At 46.8% G+C, this 16,785-nt stretch overlaps 1 protein-coding gene across 5 annotated transcripts in view; it reads left to right on the top strand.

Annotated features, from left to right (window-relative positions):
* ETS1 (ETS proto-oncogene 1, transcription factor) overlaps positions 1-16,785 on the top strand; it is a 138,944-nt gene that overhangs the window by 98,841 nt on the left and 23,318 nt on the right. For 3 of the 5 annotated variants that reach the window (XM_070365203.1, XM_070365202.1, XM_070365204.1), the window contains 5 exons: positions 1,769-1,888; positions 4,183-4,383; positions 8,038-8,115; positions 9,286-9,534; positions 14,095-14,355. In XM_070365203.1, coding sequence (XP_070221304.1) covers positions 1,769-1,888; positions 4,183-4,383; positions 8,038-8,115; positions 9,286-9,534; positions 14,095-14,355 — 909 coding nt within the window. The remainder of the gene's footprint in view (positions 1-1,768; positions 1,889-4,182; positions 4,384-8,037; positions 8,116-9,285; positions 9,535-14,094; positions 14,356-16,785) is intronic. The other 2 variants (XM_070365205.1, XM_070365206.1) reach the window with 1 other exon arrangement.

Genomic DNA, 16,785 nt, shown 5'->3' with positions numbered 1-16,785 from the left:
AAGATGCTCAACATCACTAGTCATGAAGGAAATGCACATCAGAACCACAGTGTGATACCACTTGGTGCGTGTTAGGATGGCTGCTGAGGGCTGGCAGGGAGGCGGGACTGTGCGCTGTGCTGTTGTCCAGTCACTCAGTCGTGTCTGACTCTTTGTGACCCCATGGGCTGTAGCCTGCCAGGCTCCTCTGTGCATGGAATTCTCCAGGCAAGAATACTGGAATGGCTTGTCATTTCCTCCTCCAGGGAGTCTTCCACACCCAGGGATTGAACCTGTAACTCTTGGGTCTCCTGCGCCGGCAGGTGGCTTCTTTACCACCAGGCCACCTGGGAAGCCCAGTGGTGCAGGAAGCACTGTGGTGACAGGATAAAATCCTACAGCCACTGTGAGGAACACAGGATGGCAGCTCCTTGAAAAATGAAAAATAGAATTATCATAGGGACTTCCCTGGTGGTCCAGTGATAGACTCCTTACTTCCAGTGCATGGGGAGGTTTCCTGGTTGGGAAACTAAGATCCCACGTGCTGTGCAGTGAGACAGGACAAAAAAAAGAATTACTGCAAGGTGATCCTTCTTCAGACAAAATATAATCGTGTCATTCCTCTGCAGGCAACCCTCAGTGCCTTTCTGTCTTACTTAGGATACAGTTATAAATTCCTGCACACCCTCCTCACTTACCTTTTCAGCCTCCTCTCCAGCTGCTGTCCCCCAGTCACTGTGCCGCAGCTGCACTGACCATTTCGATACTAAAGCAACTGAGGTTCTCTTCGCCCATCTCAGAATCTTCAGCTGTGCTATTCACTTCACTTAGTATCTCAGTCCTCTAATATCAGTGCTCATAAGGGTTACCTGGATTCTGTGTTGAAAATGGATTTCCGGGCTCCGCCCCCTCAGAGGTTGTAATTCAGGAGGTCTGGGTGGGGCTGAGTTCCCAGGTGATGCTGATCTGGGGACCACACATTCAGAACCACTGGTCTGGAATAATTTTCTTAATTATCCTTCAGATCCCAGGTCAAACATCTGTGTTCTGAAGGAGGCTTTTGCTGATTCCTCCAGACCTAAAGGGCACTATTATGGGTTAACACTTCATCTCCTACTCCTGTGAAGCCCTGTTGACGTTGTATTTGAAGTTTAATTGTGCAAATAGATTTTTACTAACTGATTTCCCTGCTGGAACCTGATACCAAGCTCCATCAGGGTGGGAATCATTTCTGTCTTGTTCACTGTTCTTTCTCTAATCTCTTGCATGTAGCAAGGGCTAAAGAATTATTTATCCAATGAATACTCTTATTTCTTTTTCAGAGGTAACAGCAAGTGTGCAGAAACATTAATATTCTCAGTGAATGTGAAGGATGAATAGAGGCTATGGGGAACTGGTAGAGCTATTCAGAAAGAATTGACGTATTTTGTCAGAGATACAGACATTCAAGGCAAGAGTCGGGAATTTTTTTTTTTTTTTACAGACCCTACCACATTATGGAAAGCCCCCCAAATTTTACCTGCCCTGGTGACGATGCTACTACAGTTATTTCTCAGCTTGCCTCCTTCAGCCCATTCATGCTCTATTATATTTTATGGGTGGTTAACTACCTATTTAGTTTCATTTTTAAAATTGAGGTATAACTGACATGTATTTATTACTTTCAGGTGCACAGCATAATGATTTGATATTTGTGTATATTGCAGAACGATCACCACCATCAGTCTAGCTGACATCCATCATCTTTTTCATTTTTGTTTGTATTCATATGATATTTTTTGCCTTGCAGATATGGAATGTGCAGATGTCCCGCTCTTAACTCCTAGCAGCAAAGAAATGATGTCTCAGGCCTTGAAAGCTACTTTCAGTGGTTTCTCTAAAGAGCAGCAACGTCTGGGAATTCCAAAAGGTAGGTTTTGTAGTTGGAAGGAGAGAGGATGGACCAGACTTTGAGATACAGTTGGTTTTCTCACCTGTTGGTTGAGATGGACACTTACTCACCACCCTCAATCAGCAGCCATAGACTGGGACAGACATCTGTTGGAACAAGCATAGACACGTGCTGATGCTCCCTGATCTCCCAGGCTTGTCCCTGCCATCTTGGTCTTAGGGCAGTGGCGCCCAAACTTGTTTGAACATTAGATAGTGGATCTTCAGAAAATTCCACAGTCCAGGCCAGATCCCAGACCCATTAAGTCACAATTGCTGGTAGCATCAGTAATTGTAAAGCTCAAGTAACTCTGTTGTACAGACAAGTTTGGAAGGCATGGTCTTGGTGTCATTCTGGCTGCCATTAGATGAACTCCATGAGCTACAGTTCTGGGAATTTACTCTTTTCCATGTCCTTTGGTGAAATGCGTTTATACTTGGGTATCTCCTCAGGGCATTCCAGGTGGCGCTGGTGGTAGAGAACCTGCTCGCCAATGCAGGAGACGTAAGAGACGCAGGTTCGATCCCTGGGTCGAGATCTCACGGAGGAGGGCATGGCAACCCACTCCAGTATTCTTGCCTTGGAGAATCCCATGGACACAGAAGCCCGGTGGGCTGTGGTCCACAGGGTTGCAAAGAGTCAGACACAACTGAAGCGACTTAGCACACACACGTTCTCCTCTGAAAGGGTTTATTCGGGAATGTAAAGGGAAGTGACTTGAGTGGTCAGAAAGGAAAAATGACTGGGGAAGACTTAAGCCTTGACCAAGTGGCATTTCCCGAGCAACTAGGAGCAGAAGGAACACGTTTCTATTGAGTAAGAGAAATAGAGGCTGCCTTTGCACCCAGCCAGAGCTACTGTTGCGGGAGCGGCTTCCACCCTGCCAGAGCTACTGTTGTGGGAGCGACTTCCACCCTGCCAGACACAGGCCTCAGGGAGATTCCTCGAATGAATCTGTCCACCTATTCACATATTCTGCTTTCCCACAAACCTCCGCTGACAGCAGAGCCCAGTCATAAAGCAGAATAAAGTGAGTTCTGACCATCCACTTTTCCATCATCTTATCACGTCATCTTCTGGACTGCAGGGGAGAACACTGAGAGGAGGTAGGAGGTGGGCTATAGGCACCACACCCTGCCGTCATCTGAGTGCGGTCAGTGCCGTGAGCTGGTGTAGTCATGTTAAACCAGGGCCACGCGTGAAGGTTATGTGTCGTCTGTTCTACATGGCCCCTCAATGGAGGACCTGTCTTACGTATATATTTTGCAGGTTATCTGGTATAATACAGGTGCCCAATAACATTGTTGGGCTTCCCTGGTTGCTCAGTGGTAAAGAATCTGCCTGCAATGCAGGAGACCCGGGTTCAGTCCCTGGGTTGAGAAGATCCTCTAGAGAAGGAAATGGCTACCCACTCCAGTATTCTTGCCTGGGAAATCCCATGGACAGAGGAGCCAGGTGGGCTACAGTCCATGGGATTGCAAACAGCTGGACACGACTGAGCCACTGACACACACACAGTAATGTTACTACTAAGTATCACTTGAATGGCGCACTGCTACTAATTGCTGTGATTACTGTAGTTGGCCCTCCTCATCCAAGGGTTCCATATTGGCAGATTCAGACAACCACAGATCCAATTCTGTTGGCTGAATCTGGGGATGCCAGAACCCACAGACACAGAGGGCTGAGTGTGCCCTACCCTTTTATATACATAAGGGAACATGCACCTTCCCAGATTTTGGTATCTGGGAGGGGGTCCTGAAACCAATCACATTGGATATGCAAGGACAGCTATACTAACCATCATTAACTAAGATAAGAATAATTAAGCATAATGGCCACAAGTAAATTACGTGAGTAAGTGCAGGGAGAGGTGAGTGTAATGTCCAGAGCACACTTGACTTTGTCGTTGTTGCTGTTAAAGGAGTCATTTGTTCCCTTGTCCCAGGTTTAATAAAGTCTGATGGAAATAAGGCAGGGAGAGAGGAGACTCCTGGAACCTGTTGGAAGGTTCCATGGGTGGAGAATACTCTTTGTTACTTTTTGGCTGATGGCAGTGATTAGCTAACTGGTGGGAGGGAGAAGATGGGGCTGACCTGGATGCAGGGAGGAGGGTTGGGAGGAGGGTTATAGAAGATACTCCATTAGGCCTTCCTCATTCCGTGAATCCGAGAACGTCTCAGTGAAGGTCGGGTGCGTTCGTGTAGTCTCCGAGGCTCAGGGAAGAGTTGAGACCCTGATCTGCTGGGGCATCATCTGATCTCTTCCCACAGATCCCCGGCAGTGGACAGAGACCCATGTTCGGGACTGGGTGATGTGGGCTGTCAACGAGTTCAGCCTGAAGGGTGTGGACTTCCAGAAGTTCTGTATGAACGGGGCAGCCCTCTGCGCACTGGGGAAAGACTGCTTTCTCGAGCTGGCCCCAGACTTCGTTGGGGACATCTTGTGGGAACACCTGGAGATCCTGCAGAAAGGTAAATGCATGAGGACAGGGTGGGGTAGGGGAGGTGGGGCCTGCACGGGGCAGCTTCCAGAATCGACTGGGGAGCGGGGTGCCACGTCGAGGTCATCATCTGGGCGTCCAGCCACAGCACATACAGTCTGTGGAGACTGCCGTATGGTGCCTGGTAGGGAGCAGGTGCTCCATAAATGTTAATTTCTTTAATGTTTATTTATTTTTAATTGATTAATTCTTGGTTTATAATATTGGTTTGATTTCTGTCACACATCAACATGAATTAACCATAGGTGTACACATGTCCCCTCCCTCTTGAGTCTCCCTCCCACCTCCCGCCCATTCCTGTCCCTCTAGGTTATTCCAGAGCCCCAGTTTGAGTTCCCAGAGTCCTACAGCAAATTCCCATTGGCTATCTATTTAAATATATTAGTGTATATGTGGATGCCTCCACTTTTCATCTTTACCTCCTAAAGCTTCTCGGTTTGCAAAGTTCTAGTCTCAGTCCTTATCTTAGACTCATGTACTGCTTGAACAAGCAGTGCCCACAACCAGCAAAAGAGTATTTCTTTCCTTTCTTTCTATTTTTTTTTTTTTTTGGCAATCGTGAAACACACTCCCCTGATCCATGGCCACATCCAAGCTCAGTGTTTCAGAGCTTCCTAATAAGCAGTCTTCTCTGCCCACTAACGGGATTGGAATTGCAGTCGTGAGGTACACCTTTTCCATCTGAAGCAGAAGCCAGGGTTATGTCAGGACGTCGTGTTGCAACCTTGTAATGACATGGCCTCTCCTACCAGCCTCTTCCAACCTTTTTGGACTGAGTGACTCATGCACCACAGTCCGGGCTGAGTATAGAAACAGCAGCAGGCGGCAAACTTGGGTGTTTTTGCGCTTATTTTTCTGAATTTCTTCTTAAAATAAATTGCAGTTACCAGCAGTCAGCAGTGCCCTCCAGCTGACTGTAAGCCTAGAAGCCCGTTGCCCTCTCTGACCCAGGCCCACCCTTTCCCTGTGGTCACCAGCTCCAACCCCTGGCACAGACGCGGGGGGCAGGGAGCAGAGCTCAGGCTTAGCACTTTTTATTCCATATAATACCTTCCTTTGTTTAAGGATATTTTCCATTCTGCAATGCCCAGGAGAGACCCAAATTAGACTCCTCTGGGCACAGAACTGTTACTCCACACCCCCCCCCTCCGCCCCGCGCTTTCTCCTCAGCAATAGCTGAAAAATAAATAAATAAGCAGAATTGAGAAGTAGGTGAATCTGGCCCAGGACTGCTGGGCGGCGGTACTGGCTTCCCTGAAGCCACGCCGTGATCTCAGCGTAACTGCACACAAACCACTCATAATGTGTTGACGTGAGCGCCTGTTTATAGAGGGAAAGGATACGGCAGGCTCAGAGCAGGTCTGATGCAAGCGTTGGCTTATAAACATGGCAGTGGACTCTATCAGACCGTGTCACCCAAATATATGCTTCCAAAGCACCGCTTCCCTCTCGTCAGCACCCCAGGGCAGCCAGGTGTTCTACGGTGTCTCAGTCGGCTCTGATCGGTTACAACTCATCTATACAGCATTTCCTTGTTTCCAAAGGGCTTGAAAATATGTTTTCTTTTTTTAAAATTATGAAATTATGATAACACATTTACAGGAGCCTTGGAAAATATAAGACAGAGGTACATGTAGCTCCACTACGTAATTATTTTTTAAGTAGATAAATTCAGATTTTTAGTTGGGGTTTCAATATCAAACTCTCAAAAATTAATAGGATGAATAGACAGAAAAGTTTGCACTGTGAACCAGTCCGTTTGGGTTCTCAAAGCAACCGTGGGACACAGGAAGGGCATGTCCTCTTAGAGTGAGCCCTTGTCTGTAAACTGAGGACAGGTCAGGTGGTTTCCTCAACATCACTTGTTTCCTTACACCTGGGTCTTTTCAGCCAAACTCCCCGTCCTGTGTTCTTTGTGTAGTGATACGGTCTCATGGAGGGGAGCTTCCGGCTTTGTTGTTACTCAGTCACCAAGTCACATCCGACTCTGTGACCCCATGGACTGCAGCACGCCAGGTCTCCCTGCCCCTCACCATCTCCCAGATCTTGCCCAAGTTCATGTCCATTGAATCGGTGAAGCCATCCATCCGTCTCATCCTCTGTCGTCTCCTTCTCCTTCTCCTTCTGCCTTCAATCTTTCCCAGCATCAGGGTCTTTTCCAGTGAATCGGCTGTTTACCTTCCTGCAGAGGAATCATACCAGTGAATTTAGGAGAATGAGAGAGTAATGGAGTGAGTGTGAGAACATCTCACCCATTTTCAAGGGAGACGAAGGACTGTGCTTCTTCAGATCCTCCAAGAGCTGAGCGTGATGTTTGTATTGAGGCTACAGCTTTTGTTCTGTGATTAAAGTAAGGCAACCCAGTGCAGAAAAAAACATAGCTGTTCTGGGTGGGGTGGCAGGCCAAAGGTACAGGGGATGTTTCAATCTGATAAGCTGCTGAAGCAGAGTTTAATCATTTTATCTCAGCTGGGAACTGTTTTTCTGTGCAGGCATGAACTTGTTTTCCCAGCAGTCTCTGCTCCCAACAAGCTATCAAATACCCGAGGAAAAACCCAAACCAGCCCCCTCTGTCTACATCTGATTCTTAAGTGAAATGTAATCCGACTGTTCCATACAGTAGTCAGGGGCTACCACCAGATTCCAGGGTCATTAGGGGATCTACAAGTTCACTTTCGTTCAGTGGAGAAGTTTCTCTTGCTTGGTTACCTTCCTCTGCGTTCTATCTCATTCCCGTGGAGCTTGGCACCAGGACAGAACTTTGGTTATGTGTCTTTTCTGTCATATTTCACCAAGTAGAATCACCCTACTAGTGTCTTATCTGGGCCTGAACTGGAAATCTGAGGGCAATGGAAAAAACACCAAATACCAGGTACCTGTTGGAAGAAGTGGGGGCTCTGAGATCTACCTGCTTGCACTTCCCTGGTGGTTCAGTGGTTGGAACTCCATACTTCTGGTGCAGGGGGCAGGGGTTCACTCCCTGGTTAGGGAACTAAGATCCCTGTGCGGTGCAGCATGGCCAAAAATAAATAAAATAGCAATAAGAATAATAAGAAAATAATAAAAATCTTCCTGCCTAAAAAGATTGCCCTGTGTTTCTGAAAAACGTTGGACCTGATCTGTTTGAATGTTGGCGACTGATTTTGGTAAACTCCCAAGGTGTCGGGAAGATCCCCTGGAGAAAGAAATGGCAACCCACTCCAGTATTCTTGCCTGGGAAATCCCATGGACAGAAGAGCTTGACAGTCGCAGAGTCGTACACGACTGAGCGACTAAACAACAACAATAAGATGTCTTCAAGCCTTGGAGGCTGGCGGCACACGCACGCATCAGAAAGAGGGTGGATGCCTTCCCAGCCCTTTGAGATTACTCATGGGCGTGCTTTCCAAGATATTAAATCCCCTTTTCCAGCTACTGAAATCATAAACTTAGCCATACTTTGGTGAGCTCATCTATAGACAAGGCTCCAGTCAGGGGAGGCTCAGACACTAGCTCAGTTAGGGAACATGCAGATTTTCTCTCAGAGGGACTGAGATCACTGTGGTCCTCGCCTCCAGGGTCCTCTTCTGCTGAGCACTGCTTGCATGCTGACCTCTTTGTTCCCTTCCTTCCTGGTCTGTTGCAGAGGATGTGAAGCCATACCAAGTTAATGGAGTCAACCCTCCCTACCCAGAGTCCCGCTATACCTCGGATTACTTCATTAGTAAGTTCCTTTTGGCTCCTCTTCTCTCTTCCTGCTCACTGTGATGGGAACTTAGGAAAGGAACCCTGTCCTAGGCCATCTCAGGCTCCTGCCTGGCAATTCTACAGAAAATAATAGCTCCGGACATGTAGATTCTTGGGGATTTCCCTGGTGGCCCAGTGGTTAAGACTTCATTACCATCCAAAGCAGGGGTGCAGGTTTGATCCCTAGTTGGGAAGCTAAGATGCCATGTGCCTCGTGGCCAAAAAACCAAAACGTAAAGCAGGAGAAATATTGTAACAAATTCAATAAAGTCTTGAAAAATGGTCCATATTAAAAAAAACCAAAACCTCAGAAAACATGTAGACACTTGCTTATTTGCTTTGTTATTCCTGCAAAGCACAAGGTTTCAGCCTGTTGCACGTTTTGCTCACCTGCGTGCTCCTACACTGGGGTCTTGCTGATATCTTCAGCGTGACAGATAGTCACAGAGAGACTGCGATTTGCTTCTCTCCAGTGGTCCTGTTTGACCCTGGGCCATGTGGTGGTCAACAGAAGTTCAGGTCAGGGATTTTGATCTTGTTCTTTCCTTTTTGCTAGAATGTGCAACAGTGTTCCCTTTGAACTGTGTTAGGGTTGGGAACATGCCCTTTCCTTCAGGGCATGCCCTGCAGCTTCAGGTTCTGTCTCTGAGCAGAAAGCCTTGTCCTCCTGGTGCCTGAACCCTCACCAGGCTGCAGGAATGGCCGGAGGAAGAGAATTAGTGTAGGGCTGTGCTTATCTGATGGCTTTGCTTTCAAAGGGTATCTTAAGTAGGTTTGTTTTCCCTTTATCGTTTTACTTTATTATGATCTGTATACTCACAACAACGATGAGTTTATTGTGTGCTAGAAAGGTTGGTTGTGTGCTGTCCTTGGATCTTCATCACAATGCCCTGGGGAAGATTGCCATCATCCCTATTTTAGAGATGAGAGAATTGAGTCAGAAAAGGGAAGTGTCTGTCAAGGGCCATGGCCCTTAAGTAGTGGAGCAAGATTGAAAACCCAGGCCCTTTTGACTTCAAGTATTTGTCTTTTATTCCCTGAAGTAGTCAGCTTGGTTAACGTCACGGGGCCGTTGTAAATGGGGAGGGAATAGCCTGTTTTCAGTACTCACCTCTCCTCTCTCCAATCGCACACTCTATGTTTCCAGGCTACGGTATCGAGCATGCCCAGTGCGTCCCTCCCTCGGAGTTCTCCGAGCCCAGCTTCATCACAGAGTCCTACCAGACTCTCCATCCCATCAGCTCAGAGGAGCTCCTCTCCCTCAAATATGAGAACGACTACTCCTCGGTCATCCTCCGGGACACTCTGCAGACGGACACCTTGCAGACTGACTACTTTGCCATCAAACAAGAAGTGGTGACCCCAGACAACATGTGCATGGGGAGGGCCAGTCGTGGTAGGTCACATTTCTGCTCTAGAAGTTTCTAAGAATTGCCTCACTGGGTGCATTTCCTAGGTTCCATTTTTTTTTTTCCTCCCTCACTCTTAGCCATGGGCATGCCTGAGTTTTTGCTTTTCTGTCTTAAAATGTCTAGCTGTTAAGAACTTTGTATCATGAAGTCTTAGCCGAGGCTTTATGATAACAAAGACTGTGGATCCATGGTGGAATTGAAATCCGGCAGGAAGACTGGTCACATTTCTTAGTTAGGTATGATATTTCACCAAATAATAATTTTAGGTGCTTTATTTTCCTTGAGAGGATTTTGCTTAAGGAGGACACAGTCACATAAAAATGATTCTGAGAACCCTCCCAGAGAGAATTGATCTCTGCGTCGTCCTGGTGTTCGAATATTCCTGAGTCGGACTACCCTTCCTGGCTTGGTGTCTGATGACCTCTGCTTCTCAGCCTGGGCTTCCCAACCTCCTGTGACTTCTTTGGTTTGGGAAGATAGAAGATGGTTAACCAACAGCTTATTTGGAACCAGTCATCAGCAGTGTGGTCTAAGTGTGTATTTAGCTAGAGGACCAGGGAAAGAGGTGGCCAGAAGCTTCCAAAACTAGATACTCTCTCTTACTGCCGTGACTCTTATGACAAAGGTAACATATTCACTGACAGTGAGCTACATGGTTCTAAGTAGAGCTGACTGACCTTAGAAAGCCAAAAAAGGTTAAATACCCTCAACTTTAAAGATTGGGACCTAAACACTCAGAGACACAACCCATCTAGTGACCTGTCCAGACTGTTTGCTCTGATAGAAGGACAGTCCTGTATAAAGACGGACTTGCTCATGGGAGAAGAACTAGCTGATTTTCTTTTTTTTTTAATATTCTGGATGTTACCTTTTATCCAAAATGAAACAGAAATAAGACATGATTTCAGATATTATAGAACTCTTCCTAAAATCAGAGTAAATTAGGTTTCAGAGAAAAGGGAACAGAAGCCCACAAATGTTAGGTAACACATTATTATTATTATTATTGAGTTCTAATTCAAATATACAGAAGCTTACCCAGGTTCCTGCCAGTCCTATAATCTACTTTTCTGCCAAATATTTGAAATGATGCTGCAGATCAGTCAACAGGAGAACTAGCTTGACTCTTCTGATGGATAAACTGGAAAGAGTTACAGACAGGAAGAGGAGCAGGAGGAAGTCTTTCCGAGTGGCCGGCCTCGCAGTGATGTCTGCTCAATGCTGACCCCGCTCCCTGTCCTGAGGCCTAGGCTCAGCTCCTTCGAGCGTCCAGGCTCCCACTTCCTCCCAGCAGGCCTGCGGAGGAAGTCCCAGCAGAATCGCAGCCTGTGATCTGCCTCCTAGGGACACGGGGTGTTTGTGTTTCAGACAGAAGGGGATGGGTGGGACCAGCTTTACCTTCCCCTTCTTTATTTTTGGATGCAGGTCTATTTAAATACTTACACTCACATGTGTACCTTTTTTCTCAGGCGGGTCACGGCAACAGAACGCCAGTCTTTCTTATGGGGCTTTCTGTGAGTGTGCAGTGAGGCTGTGCACGCGCGTGCACATGTGTGTAGCGGGGGTGCCCAGCGTGCTGTCACTTTGGGCAGGACTGTTGCCGGTGTGTGTGTGGGGGGGCCCAGCGTGCTGTCACTTTGGGCAGGACTGTTGTCCTTGTGTCTGGCTTTGCTTTGTGTTACTGGCCTCTTCCCTCTCCTTCTCTTGGTTCCTGCGACCCCAGATGAATGATGGTGGGCCAGACGGTGAACTGCACAGAGAAACAGGAAGGCTTGCTCTCTGGCCTCATTCTCCTTTGCTCATACCAAGCATCTCACCACACAAACTTGGGGGCAGACCGTTTTGTTCACGGTTGCTTTTTTACGAGTGAGAAGTGCTGCAAACAGGACGTATTCCAGCGGGGTGATTGACTCTGCCATGGCAGGGTTGGGGTAGACTGAAAGCATCACTGTTAGTTGAAGATGATGAACAATAATCGCAGTGTTCCCAGACTGCATTCGGGTAGACAGAGTGTTTCTATTCCACTTCCTTGGACTCAGAGAACTGTCTTCTTTGGGCTGGTCTGTTGAGTGGGCTGCCACAGGGCTCCCCCACCTCTTGCTTTGGGTGCCCTGAGGTCTGTGTGGTGGGGTCAGGGAGCTTTGCAAGGACCTTGCTGAGATGTTTCTCAGGAAAGCCAGCCGATGGATGTCTTAGAGGACACGAGCTTCCCCGCCCCTGAACACAGTAGCCTAACTGAGCGACTCATCTAGTTGGAACCAACCCATTTTGGGAGAAAAATACCCGTAAATGAAGGTTCCCAGCTCTAGGATTGTGAAAGAGAGCTGAAATGAAAGCAGCCTCCTGCTATGAACCGCAGCTCTCAACAGAGTTGCATTTGGCTCATGTTTGAGAGGCTGCCAGGGGGCGGTTATGGCCTCGTTCAGTGTCCCTGCTTACTGGGGTTCCTTGGAACCTCAGCTGTCCAGCGAGTGGAAATTCCAGTCTCCACGCCCTCCCAGTATAAAAATGACTGACGGAATCATCTCAGGGACTTTTGAGTGTAAATGCAGGGGACTTGGTGGGGTGTTCCTCATGAAAATATAAACTCTTTCTTAGGCTTTTGGTATGTTTAAGATGGACAGCTGGAATGAGCAAACACCTTTTTATGGGAGGCCACAAAATTTCCTGTTCTGTTGAAAAGAGGCTGCTGCATTCTTGGTTGGGGTCTGTTTTCTTGAGACTTTTAATGTGAATTTCTGGAAGGGACAATTCCTTCTTTTTAAAGTTTTTTTATTTACAACAGTTTTGGGGAGTATAGTTGTTTTATAATGTTGTGTTAGTTTCAGGTATAAAGCAGAGAATCAGTTTTATATATATATATATATACATATACACATATATATCCTCTTACTCTTTTCCCATGTAGGTCATTACAGAGTATTAACTAGATGATAAAAATAATAATAATAAAAAGTTGCAAATATGACAGTGGACTTGGCATATGGGGCAGACAGCTCCGAGGCTTTCTGGGGATTGCCGTTCTTTGAATGAGTGGTTGGAAGAAGGAATGAGACGAAGCAGATAACTAACTATATTTTTGTTCCAAGCAGTGTTGGAAGGGATAAGAGGCTCAGGAAATTTACAAGAGCAGATAATGCAAAAATTACATATTTAACTTCTTTTATCTGGGGTTAAAAATCTTTTTTGGAAGTTATATATCTTCCTTCTTAATTACTGTCTATTTAATTTTGGTTTGGACACCAAAATTAAATATTTGAATTTCATTGTCTTAATGAATTTCCTCTGTTGTGAAGGGGAGGATACACCAGAAACTTACTAGTATTACTTTGTATATACCAACTTTCTTCTGGGATTTAAACGTCAGAGTAGGCCAGCCAGCCTTGACTCACAGGTATTTCTGCATACACATTTGTCACATCCTTTGGCCTCTTGACTTTGCTGGACTCAATCAGCCATTTAATCTCCCATGATTTAATTGAGGTTGCCTGGAAAGTATCTGGAAATAAAACATAAAAAATATTCCTGTGAGCCTTTTCAGCAGTTAGCTGCATTTGTTTTTGTCCCCCCCCCCGCCCCACCGCCCTGCCACCGCCCCCTCCGTTTTCAGCCTCCTTTTAAATGGCATTTTTTGCCAATGGAAATTTCTCTAGGAGCTATTATGCAATCATAGCAGCTGTTTATAACCTGGTTTGGGAAATTAATGAACTTGCATGATCTTGTGGTCAGTTAAGAATGCCTTAAGCAACTCACAGAGTAAAGGATTTCTGCCATTGCTACGGACCTTAACTCTTTAATCAACTTCTTTGTTTTTTTAATTGCCTTCGTTTCCCTAATAAAGCACAAATTTCAAGTACAGATAGTGCTTGGTAAAGAATATGGATTTCTGTTTAGAAAAATGATATATTTTTTTTAATCTCCTGGAAAAAAAACATCTCATAACTTCTTTTTCTATTTGAGAAGGCATAGAGGCAGTACGATGTACATTTCAAAGAGTGTTTGGAAAAAAGGCTAAAAAATAGTGTTTTAGTTCCAAGGTCAAGGAAGGTCAATCCTCTCCTAGTGTAATGGAATTTTTTTTTCTTATGACCAAAATATTTTGCCAAATGGGGCCTTTTGAAATCATCTCCTTGGCTTGAGTTAGGGTAGAGGGTGAGTTGAGCCTGATGCAGCTCAGATTTCTTCATCCCCTCATTGGGTCTAACTCATCGGCCAGAAATCTCGTCATAACAGACGTGTTTCTCAGCCTGTAGGTTTCTGGTTGTGGAATTCTTGTCGTTCCAAACACTGCTGTCTCCCCCTGGCAGAGATGAGTAGCAACACCCGGCTCTGAGTCTCGGTCCTAGAGGCTTTGGAGCAAGACCGGACCATGCAGGGGGCTCTCAGGCTGGGTCCAGGCAGCCCCTTTTCCCGAGCAAACGCACGCACCTCCATCCCCGCCGGCCGCTCTGTATCCCTCCTGCGCATCCTCACCGAGAGGGTTTCACAGTGTCTCTTCCCATCCCTCCTCCCCGCTCTCCTCTCGCCTCCTCCTCCTCCTCCAGGTAAGCTCGGGGGCCAGGACTCCTTCGAGAGCATAGAGAGCTATGACAGCTGCGACCGCCTCACCCAGTCCTGGAGTAGCCAGTCGTCTTTCAACAGCCTGCAGCGCGTCCCCTCCTACGACAGCTTCGACTCCGAGGACTATCCAGCTGCCTTGCCCAACCACAAGCCCAAGGGCACCTTCAAGGACTATGTGCGTGACCGCGCTGACCTCAATAAGGACAAGCCCGTCATTCCTGCTGCGGCCCTGGCCGGCTACACAGGTAGGACGCCTGGCCTCCTCCCGCCCGCTGGGGTGGGCTCCCTGGACACTTCTGTGCTGTCCCCAGCCCCTAAGGTCACCCCCTTCCTAGGGGACAAGAAGACTCTGAGGGGTTGGGTCAGTCTCTCAGGCCACTCTGCAGATAGCCATTGAGTTTTGGAAGCAAATAATATCATTCTATTTCAAGGGATTCTTTCCAAGAGTGGTAGGAAAACTGATATTTTGAATCTGTAACTAGGGGAAGGGAATTCTGTCGATCTGGTGCTTCTGGAAATTCTGCCTTCCCGGCCTAGCATCAAGGGGCTTCTTCTCACCTGCTCTTGGAGGGCTCTCTGAACACAGAGCCAGCAGCAGCGTCACTGAAAGCCATCACTGAATGGGTCTACTCCCTGGACTCATCGGCAGTAGAATCCTCATTATCAGGCAGGAGTGGAAATGGGGAAAGTGCCCTCAGTCACCCTACACTCAGGCTAGATCCTGGCCTCTAGAGAAAACCTTTCTTCTCACTGAGCTTTATTATTGACTTTTTTCCCCCAGGAGTGAAAGTTGTAGTCATGCTGAACAAAAGAAAGATCATAGAGAAAGGAAGGTGTATGTTGAGAGCTTGGGCTTTGACTGAGAATCTGGTCCAAGAATCTGAATTCATTGTCCAAGCGAGGTGGGGCACAGAGGCTGTATAACCTTGGGAAGGTTTGAAGAGTGTATCTGAGATCTGTCCGAGGAGTAGGAATATATTAATGATCAGATCTTTTCTGTAAGATTATGCCTGCTCAGTCTCTTCAGTCCAGTACTTTGCAACCCATGGACTATAGCCCACCTGGCTCCTCTGTCCATGGGATTCTCCAGGCAAGAATACTGGAGTGGGTTGCTATGCCCTCCTTCAGGGGAACTTCCTGACCCAGGGATCGAACTCACGTCTCCTGCAGCTCCTGCATTGCAGGTAGATTCTTTACTGCAGAGCCACCAGGGGAGCCTGTAAGATCGTAGTGTTTTCTAAAATTCAGAAATTGTGTTGTGAGTGGAGCTTGTTTTAAGCTTTGAATGTGCAGTGGTGGTCTTGGCCTCTTGGAATTTATCCACCCTGGGTGGGTCACCATGTGAAGACCCTTTGTGTGGATGAAGACAGATACCTCAGTGTGCATTTCTAGAGAGGTGTCTATCTGATCTTAAGACTGAGCTCTATCCCTGTTTCTGTGTGAGGGAAAACTCAAGGAAACTCAGCTGACCTTTGAGAACAACTCACATGCTTGGAAAAGTTCCTCCTCCTTCATGGATCAGGGTTGTGTCTCTTACATTGTATCCCTCCAGCTCCTTGTACAGTTCAGTGCATGCATAGGTGCTCAGGAGTCGTGTTTGGATTTTGAAGTAGTGACCAGGACTATTACACAGAGTTGTGGGCCAGAAAGGAGCTTAATAGTCAACTACTTTTTTCTTCCTACAATATTTCCCAAGTCCTTCCTTGAGCATCACGAGTAGGTGGGAAATCGCTGTTCTGCAAAGGGGTCAGTCCCTTCCCTCTGGGCAGCAGACAGGAGAAAGTTTGTGCCTTTCTATTAATGACATTTGGAATAAAGAAAGTATGTAAAGTGTCTTTTAGGATGTATGAGAGTGCTGCTTGTGCTCAGTCGCATCCGACTTTTTGTGACCCCATGGACTTGTAGCCTGCCAAGCGCCTCTGCCCATGGGATTTTCCAGCCAAGAATACTCGAGTGGGCCATCATTTCCTTCTCCAGGGGATCTTCCCTACCCAGGGATCAAACCTGCATCTTTTGCATCTCCTGCATTGGCAGGCGGGTTCTTTACCCCTGCGACACCTGGAAAACCCCTTATAGTAACGCTTAGGTATTTTGAGAATTGGACTCCAGTTGGGTACACTGATGGAGGAGGAGAAAAAGATTGCGTAGTTAGGAGGGGGAGAGGCAGAGGTAGCTGTGAAGTGAATCGGGGCTGTGGAGGTGGCAGGCATCTCTGAGTGGCTGTGTTTGCCTCTCTCCTTGTGGTGCAAGCGCTGTCATTTGCCCAAGTGAAAAGGCTACCACCTCTCCTCCCCCTGCCACCCTGACTTCCAGGACCAAATCCTCAATGTAGCTTCTCCTTATTAAAAGTCTTGCCTTATTCCCTCTGACATAATCTCTACCGTAACCACTGTCACCAGGCATGATCATAATTCTTCTCCTCTAACAGTTTTCATCATTTTCTTTTCGTTTGGTGTGCAGTTCTGAAAATTTTGCTAGTTAAGGTGGTTTTGTGGATAATGACATTAAGTATACTGACTTTTAAGTTCTAAAGTTTGGGTTATGGCCAGAGAAAGCCTTATGATTTAGGTCAACCTGCATGGGGTAAGATTGTGGTAAGGAATCGTGGCTACTCTACAAAAAGTTTAGAAGTTTCTAGAAATGGTGAAAGCCTGATCTCCACCTCAAATAGAAAC

This window comes from Bos mutus, chromosome 29 (assembly GCF_027580195.1).
Source record: "Bos mutus isolate GX-2022 chromosome 29, NWIPB_WYAK_1.1, whole genome shotgun sequence".
NCBI lineage: Eukaryota > Metazoa > Chordata > Mammalia > Artiodactyla > Bovidae > Bos > Bos mutus.
Note: the sequence above shows the minus strand (reverse complement) of the source record. Positions and strands in the feature narration are given on the sequence as shown.